This window comes from Petaurus breviceps, unplaced genomic scaffold, assembly GCF_028583685.1.
Source record: "Petaurus breviceps papuanus isolate PSGF00001 unplaced genomic scaffold, PetGlider_PUasm1.0 174, whole genome shotgun sequence".
Lineage (NCBI taxonomy): Eukaryota > Metazoa > Chordata > Mammalia > Diprotodontia > Petauridae > Petaurus > Petaurus breviceps.
Genome location: NW_027185761.1, coordinates 31,502,323 through 31,511,434, shown reverse-complemented (window position 1 = coordinate 31,511,434; position 9,112 = coordinate 31,502,323). Strand labels below are relative to the sequence as shown.

Here is a 9,112-nt window from a genome sequence, read left to right as displayed (position 1 = left end):
GAGAGAGAGAGAGAGAGAGAGAGAGAGAGAGAGAGATATTTGTGAAAGGTTTTAAATGTCAAGGACTGGAGTTTATATTTGATCCTAAAACCAATGAGATTCCAAAGAAATGTCTTAAGTAGAAAGGGGACATGAGCAAACCCATGCTATGGAAATACCAATTTGGAAGCTATGTGTGAGATGGACCAGAGAAGGAGAACCTGGATGCAGGGAGGACCATTAGGGAGCAAGAGTTGGGTGAAAAATGATAATGGTCTGAACTGGAGTATTTTGGTATGGGTGGGGAGAAATAATATGTGATAATATGAGATCTATTTAGGAAATACATTGACAAGACTTAGCAACTGATTGGATCCATGAGTTTAGTGAGTGAAGAGATGCATATGACTTCTAAGTTGTTCATGAACCTCGGTTCCAATAAAAAGTGATACCCTGGACAGAAACTCAAGAAAATTAAGAGGAAAGATGGGATTAAAATGAAAAGAAGAGGATGAGGAGGGAGACATTGTTAATAGTTCTGAAAAGAAAACAGAAAAATCAGAGAGGTATTCCACTGACTCTCAGTGTATGATTTCGGGATGCATCCACTCCATACGTTTCAGCTTCCCAAAACACTTGTAGGTAAGACATTCAGAGATCTTTAGGAAATAGGTGTTATTAGAGTCAACACTAGAATCTTAATCTAACATGACCTGTCAATGTGAAAAATTTACCACTAAATACATCTATAATCAATGCCAAGTACAAGCAAGTATCTCAGTAGATCACTGTAGAACATAAGAGAAGACCACTGGGCAGATAAGGCAAAGAAGAAGATTTAACCTTAATTTAAAAATAAACTTCCTAATAGCTAGAGAGTACCGAGTGTAACGGCAGTAGATTCCCCAACAATAGAGGTCTTCACCTAAAGGTCCAAATAGTGTCATAATGAGGCCCCAGTATAAAACACTAGGCCTACATCCTTCAGATGTTTATAAAATTCCTCAATCCTTAGAAACTCAGCTTTCTCTTACATTAGCTTGATTTCTCAAAAATGGGAAAAGATTATCCATAATATAAAAGCTTAAAATTAGTTTAAAAACAAACCAATGAAATTCCGGAAAGGCTTTAAAGGAGAAAAAAAAAAACTTCCCCCAGCAGACACATTTGTCCCATTATAACAGCCATCAATTCCTCAGCTTAAAAGTGAAGTCAACAGAAAGCTGTGCCAATTTAATTGAATAGATTTTTTAAATTACCTAGTTTTGTTCCCTTATCTTCTGCAGCCTGAAGGTGAATATCAACAATTCTAAAGATTTCCACTGTGGACTCCTGTCCTAATTTTTTTTTCTTTTATTGAGGAAATAAGGCTACAGAAGACAATTTTCCATTCTAAAGGTTGTAGATAAAAATAACCTGTTCTACCCTGAATAAAATATGCTTCTCAAACTGAACTAATGAAATGAATGTCGTCCCATCTCACAGACTAAAAAGTATTCTGAACAGATATGGCAAGCAACAAGTAGGGTTGGAGAGGCCCTTGGACAACAAGAAGATCAAATGAGTTGATGCTTTAAAAAAAATTAATTCAGGCCATGCACTGGAAGACAAATACTGAAGCCGAAGCTTAAATACTTGGGCTACATGATGAGAAGATGGGACTCACTGGAAAAGTCTCTGATGTTGGGAAAGACTAAAAGCAAAAGGAAAAGGGGATGGCAGAGGATGAGAAGGACAGATGGTGTCATGGAAACAACGAACTTACAGTTGGGCAGACTTCAAGAGGGTGGAGGATAGAAAGACCTTGAGTGCCATGGTCCATGGGGTCATAGAGTCAAACTCAACTGAACTACCAAACAACAAAACGTCTTTGGCATGGTCTGCAGTCAAGTCTTGCTATAAAAATGAGAAGAACTCTCAATTCTTTCTTCCCAGGACAGAAAGTCAGTAGTATATTTCCCCCAAGAATTCAAATGGGAAGAAAGCTCCCTCTGCCCACCCTTGGTCAAATTTATGAATGACTGAGGTAAATGAAGTAATCACCCCGTTTTCCCATTCAAGCTTTGTGGCAATTCAGAAAAAAAAGGATACATAAATAACAATAATATTAGTAGCTCCCAAAGCGCTTCCCTACAACTCCTTAAGCTAAGCTGCACATGTATTTGTGATGCTCATTCTACAGATACAGAAACAACAGCTCAGCCAGGTTTAAGGTTCCATCATAAGAGGCAGCACAGTGTAGTGGTTAGAGTCAGCAAGACCAAGATTCAAATCCCACCACACCTCCTGTCAGTGTAGCTATGGGCAAGTCGCTTAATCTCCACCAATCTCCCCAGCTCTAAAATGGGGATACTTCAAAGGGTTATTGATATATTATTATTACCCAGTCTCACACAAGTGATAATTATGGGAGCTGGGACTCAAACCCAAAGCACAAACATTTTATCAATCTCATCCTTTTTTCTCCTCTTTCCCCTCTCTCAGGGGTGTTCAGGGAGGACTAGAACCTCTGGTGTGAAGGCTGCTGAGCCCCTGTGAAGGCTGCTGAGCCCCTCTAAGGGCTGTGCATCCACCTCTGGTGTCTACCTGGCACTCAACTCTGACCTGTGGCTCCAATAAGCTATAGTATGTGCAGTGGCCGCTCTCCAGTAAACCATCTTGGCAGATGGGCTAAAGCAGGATGATGGGAACCAATAGGCCCCAAACCTGTCTGTAAGTTATCGGGATGTCTACCCCCAACATGTGAAGGTGTGCCCTGGAGGAACGGAAGGATGAGAGCAATTTGTTCCAAAGGTCTTTCTGAAAGGCAGCTGAGGAGGCTGAACTTGGTCAGGCATTGAAACTGCCAAGGTTATCCACTGACCCCTGGGCCTGACTTTTGTCCAGCCCTGGACTTCGATAACTCTGGAAAATAAGAGTGAAGCTGACAACTTTGTGCAACTCTGTCCCACTTAAATCCAATTCACTCACAAGTCAAGATATCACCTGTGATGTCACTGGGACTCATTGAAAATGAAGGACAAACAATATTCAATATCAGCAAGAAAAGTAAAGCAACATGACTTTAAATGGGTTGTGAAAGGAATGTGCTTAGCCAATTAGCCTCTACCCATTCTCTCTGCCTCACCCCCCCTACCCTTCACCCCCACCCCCACCCCAGAGACAACCAATACTAACCTTCTCCTTGCCTTGTCCAAACTTTAGAGGGAGTAGCAAAGCATAGACTATCTTCAGTAATACTAAAAACAGACTAATCAAAAATTCAATTAGCATAGGACCAGAGGGAGCATGTCTAGAAACAGGAGCTAGGTTTTAAATGGCTTAAAAAAGGGCACACAGAGACTTTATTTCCTTGTCAGTTTTCGAGATCTGCCTTTCATCAAACCTTACACCAAAGAAAGATTAACAGTGCATTCATTCATTCAAACATGCATTTTATGCAAGACACTAAGCTATACCAAGGCCCTGACCTGTGGCCTAAATTCAGTCAAATGGACACACTTGAGGAACTAGAGGGCTACATGTGGCCTTGAGGTTGAAGGTTCCCCACCCCAGTCTTTGAGTCTACTAGGAGAATTTTTTTTTAATGCACAGAAATAACTAGAGTAAAACATAATTATGTTTAAGTTTGGAAGAGTTCAAAAGAGAGAGTACCCCAATATGGAAAAGTTCAAGGATATAAGTCAATCCCAAAAGACTCATGATGGAGAGAAATATGTGCATCCAGAGAAAGATCTAGAAAGAACTGAGTTTATATACAGGTGGAAGCAAAATACCTGATCTTCTTCCTTCTCATGTTTGGTTTTATGTCCTCTTTACCATTTTTCATTCCATCTGATACAATCCGTCTTTATAACCTGACTAATGTATAATGTGAAAGTATTTACAGATTCTATACTTGACTATATGCCGCCATGGGGAGGAGGGGAGGGGGACACAATGTGAAACTCAAGGAATTGTGGAATTTAATCCTGTAAATTAAAAGGAAACAAACAAATTAATTAAAAATTTAAAAAAAAAAGGGTTCAGGGAAGATTCACAGAGGAAGTTTCATTTCAGCTTAGGCTTCAGACTAAGACAACTTATAAGGTAGGGAAGAGGGCAGGATCAACTCACTGCAAAATCTGATCTGCGTTGCCCAAATGTGCAATCATGCACATGATTTTATTGTCCTTAAATTTTGTCCCTTAAATAGAGCTGCTATACTAAGAAACTTTTTTAGGTTGAAATAACAAAAGGGACTGTTTTGCTGCAAAGTACTTGGATTTACAGTCAACACAAGATTATTTTCACAATGATAAACTTTCATAAAGATGGAAATTTAGCCTTATTTAAAATGAAGCTTTCAGTTAGTCTTCTGATGCTTTCCTCCAAAGTTTCCTTTTAAAGCAAGTTGGTATGTTGTCGTTCAATCATTTCTCAGTTGCATCTGATTCTTCAGGACTCCATTTGGGGTTTTCTTGGCAAAGATACTGAAGTGGTTTGCCATTTCTTTTTCCAGATCATTTTTAAAGATGAAGAAACTAAGGCAAACAAGGTTAAGGAACTTGCCCAAGGTCACAGAGCTAATAAGTGTCTGAGGCCAGACTTGAACTTAGGAAGATGAGTCTTCCTGACTCTAGGCCCAAGGCTCTATCCACTGCAACACCTAGCTACCCCAAGTTGGAATATACAGGGCCTTACCTTCCAGAACTTTGCCTACATGATAAGCTAGCCTATATATGGCACTTCACAGGTTACAAAGTATTTTTCTACCATTCAAGTTTTATTTCCTTTTCCCCTCACTAGTATTCTCTTAAGATATCATAAATACTAACATAATACTATCAATGACTTTACTAATAAAAGGGCAAATGGAAAAGTCTTTATCTTGTCCAAGTTCTTACTTTCAAAATTAACAGCTAAAAATCTCATATATCTATTTTTTCCCATAAAAAAATTATCCTTGCATCCTGAATATGATTTACTGCAAATCTTAATGTATAATCCTATTAAAATGATAATCCACCAGCTGGTTGGCATTTTTGTTGAAGCAATCAAAGCCCATGACTTTTCTTTCCAATAAAAGGATTAGTTCCTTTAGAGTAAGGGCAGCACCTTATAAATCTTCACTTCTTTTATGTTGCACTTATCACAAGTACAGCATTCAATCAAACTAAAAAGGGTACCTACCACCCCTTAGACCAAGGATTCTTAACCTTTTTTGTGACAAGAATCCCTCTGGGAATCTGGTGAAGCTTATGGACCCTTGCACAGAACAAGATTTTTAAGTAATTGCTAAATTTCAGATATAGGTTAATAAAAATAAAGGGTTTTTTTTTTCCTATCCAAGTTCATGGACCACCCCCTAAAATAATAAACATAGATCCCTTGGGACAGGCTCCAAGTCATGAAAACGCTGGTGTTACTTTATTGCATGTTAAGATCACGGGAATAAACACAGGTTACATAAGGATTTAAAACTGGAAGAAACTTTCGAGAAATGTCTAGTACAAAAAAGATACCTATCAAGGACACTGAGAGATACATCTGAGTCACAGAATAACAGGTGGCTGAGCAAGTTTCAGAGTAAGCCCACAATAACCTTACAAGGGACTGATTATATGTAAAGCCAAAGGAAAACAAGATGAAAGTACTTCCTTTCAAGCAATCTATCTTAATAGCCTAGACAAGCTGCTGCCTGCCTTCCCTGAACTTCCATTCCTTCCTCTATAAAAAGGTATAATACTAGTAGTGCTCACCTCACCGAGGAAAAATTGGGGAGACTGCACAAACCCTAAGGAACATCAGCTATTACCAAAGACCAGTAAGTTAGACATCCTTGAAGACGTGAGGGCTGAAGTCATCAACTCCCACACAGAAACACTACGGAAATAAAATCCAAGACTATCAAATTAATAATGGGTAACATACTTCCCCATGATGACAAACATTATGAAGTCTACATTCCTACAAAATCCCTTGGGGATATTTCCTAAAGGAATTAGCAAATATGTTTTGTAAACTCCCCAGAGGATAGCAAGGCACAGGCCTTTTTTTACTTTCAAGGTTCCTAATGCTTTAGAAAGACCATTGGAATGACTGATCAAGATAAACATTTAGACAGACCTCTTTGCATTTATAAAATTAGAATGTCATTCCACCTGTTGAAATCCTCCTAAGCTGTACTTAAAACTCCACTAAGGTTTTCTGGGACCCCTCCTCTACATTTAGAGCTGGATGAGACTCTGGGGGTCAAGTGCTCACCCTGATCCTCTAAGTCCAAATCCAACACTTCATCTATACAATGAAATCATTTTACAGGTAAGGAAACTGAAGCCCAGAGACGTTAAGCAACTTGATGAAGGTCACGCTGCTAGTTAGTATCCTGAAGTTCCACTGGAATGTGAACTTTCTGAGGGCAGAGACCTGTCCGGGCTCAGCCTGCAGTACAGTGCCTGGCCCGTGGTAAATGCCTGTAGAAGCAAGAACCTACCCAAACCTCGTCCCACTAAGACCAGAGAAAGCCCCTCCCCTTGGGTCACAAGGTCCAAGCCCAACAGTGGAACATTAAACCAAGAGAAAAGTACTTTCACACTACGGGGGATCAAGCATCCCGCGTTTGGGGGTGCGGGGATGGGGAGGTCTCCGGAGCTTGAAAGGAATCTCAGAGATCATCTCCTTATGTTACAGATGTGGAAACTGAGGCCCAAAGGAAAAGCACCCTGCCCACGGCCACTTTGAACAGGCAGTTAGAAGCACAGCTGAGATTTCGGGTCAGCTCCAGGGCCTCCAAGTCCGGGGCTCTGTCCAAACTCGCGCTAAGAGGGAGTGGCTGCTCCCCAGGACGCGCACCCCGGGGCCACTCCGAGCGCGACAGCCAAGGGCCAAGCCCGCCTGACCCCACGTCCGGGGAGGGGGCAGGGGAAGAAACCTCTGGTCCTCCTGAGTCTCTCCTACAGGGCCAGCGCCCCCCAGCCCCGCCCAGGGCGCCCTCCCCCTGCCGCCGACCTGCGGGGACAGCACCGGCCGTTCGGAGGAGGCCCGCTCCGCCACATTCGCCTCCCGGGAGTATCTGTGCGCCGCCGTCCCAGGGCGCTGGGGAGAGCCGCAGCCGCACGTCCCCGCCGCGTGGGCCCCGTGGGCCGCGTGGGCTGCGGCGGGTCCGGCCTCCGAGCCCAGGCCCCGGGCCGCCCCCACTGCCCCAAGGATCAGCAGCAGCCACAGCGGGAGCAGCGGCGGCGAGACCCGGGGTTGCCGAGTCAGCCCCGAGCCGGGCGCAGCCATGTTGTCTGAAGAGCCATGTGACCGCTCGGGGTCACGTGAGCCCGGGACCTCGCTAGGAGATGCTGGAGCGCATGCGTGCGACCGCTTCTCTGCAGGTCTAGGGATGGGATCCCGAGCTTCCCCGAGCTCTGTTCTGACTCCGTTCTGACTGTTTAGGAGGAAGCGTCATTTGTAGGGCCTGGAGTAGACGCCCAGGAAATATATTTAGTGATTGGCCAGATAGTGAAGAGTGAAATAACAGGGCTAGATGAGCTGGAGTCTGGTGTGCTGGGAGGGCCCTAGAGGTCAAGGGCAACCCAGTCCCCTCCCCGCCCCCATTTTACAGATGAAGCAACTGAGGCCCAGGGAGGTTCTGGGCCCTGCCACTTGAGAAGCAGATTCCCCCGCCTGGAATGCCATCCTTCCTCATCTCTGCCTCCTTGCTTCATTCAGACCCCATTAAAACGCTACCTTCCCGTGGTCATCTGCCATTTGTCCTTAGTTCTGTGGGAACAAAGAATTGATTTAGGTTTTGGGGTTTGGAATTTCACCGTATTCGTAGGATTCAACGCAGTGCCCAGCACACACCAGGCGCTTAATACATGTTTACTGACTGACTTTCCAAGCGGGGACGAAGGGAAGTTAAGGGACGGCCCTTGTCACCTAAGTGATGGCAACACCAGACTTAAAGTCCAGAACCTCTAACTCAAGAGTTCTTGGGGACCTGATCCAAGGAAAGATTTAGGGGAAATCTGAATATTGGGGGGGGGGGGCATTACATCATTATTTTCATTAACCTTGAAATGAAATCTAGGAAGACCTATATGAACTGATGAAAAGTGAAGTGAGCAGAACCAAAAGACCATTGTACACAATAACAGCAATATAGTAACAATACTCAATTGTGAAAGATTTAGCTACTCTTATCACTACAATGATCCAGACAATTCCAAAGGGCTCATGATGAAACATGCTATCCACCTTCAGATAGAACAGATGAACTCTGAATGCAAATTGAGCATATTTTTTCTTGTTATTTTTTTTCAACACAGCAAATATGGAAAAATGTTTTGCATGACTTCACATTGTAATAGATATCATCATATTGCTTGCTTTCTCAAATGGGTAGGGGAGGAGCTGAAGGGAGGGAGAGAATTTGGAACTCAAAAAAAAATTTTTTTAATGGATGTTAACCTCTAAGTGAAATGTTAGGGCAGCTAGGTGGCAAAGTGGATAGAGCACTGGAACTGGAGTCAAGAAGACTTATCTTCCTAATTTCAAATCTATCAGCAGATACTTGCTAGCTCTGTGACCCTGGGCAGTCACTTAACCCTTTTTGCCTCAGTTTCCTCATCTGTAAAATGAGCTTGAGAAGAAAATGGCAAACCATTCCAATATTTTGCCAAGAAAACTCCAAAGAAAGTCACAAGGAGTCTGACACAATTGAACAATAAATGTGCCAGGCACTGAGCTAAACATTGGGTGTACAAAAAGAAACAAAAGACAATCAATGCCTTCAAAAGTCTCACAATCTAATCTTCCTCAGAATTAGGTAAATTTTCTATCTATATTGTGATGCCTCTCCTTCATCACTTACAGAACATGAATATTCCATTGCATTTATATAACTTAGTTTGTGAATCTAGTACCCAATAACAGAAACATCTCTGATTTTCACATCTTTATTATCACAAATAATGTTGTAATGAACATTTTTATACATATTAGTCTTTTCTTTCCATCACTGACCTCCTCCTCTTTCAGTCTTGAAATGGGATCTTTGGGTCAAAGAATATGAACAACTTATTAACTTTTATAGGATTATAGGTTTAAAGTTAATAGGGACCACAGACATCATATAGTCCAATTCCCATATTTGAAAGATGAA

At 42.3% G+C, this 9,112-nt stretch overlaps 1 protein-coding gene across 2 annotated transcripts in view; it reads right to left on the bottom strand.

Annotated features, from left to right (window-relative positions):
* SUMF1 (sulfatase modifying factor 1) overlaps positions 1-7,272 on the bottom strand; it is a 96,397-nt gene extending 89,125 nt beyond the window's left edge. For both annotated transcript variants that reach the window (XM_069084060.1, XM_069084061.1), the window contains exon 1: positions 6,970-7,272. In XM_069084060.1, the coding sequence (XP_068940161.1) occupies positions 6,970-7,245 (276 nt within the window). In that variant the 5' untranslated portion in view covers positions 7,246-7,272. The remainder of the gene's footprint in view (positions 1-6,969) is intronic.
* Positions 7,273-9,112: the final 1,840 nt, after the last annotated feature.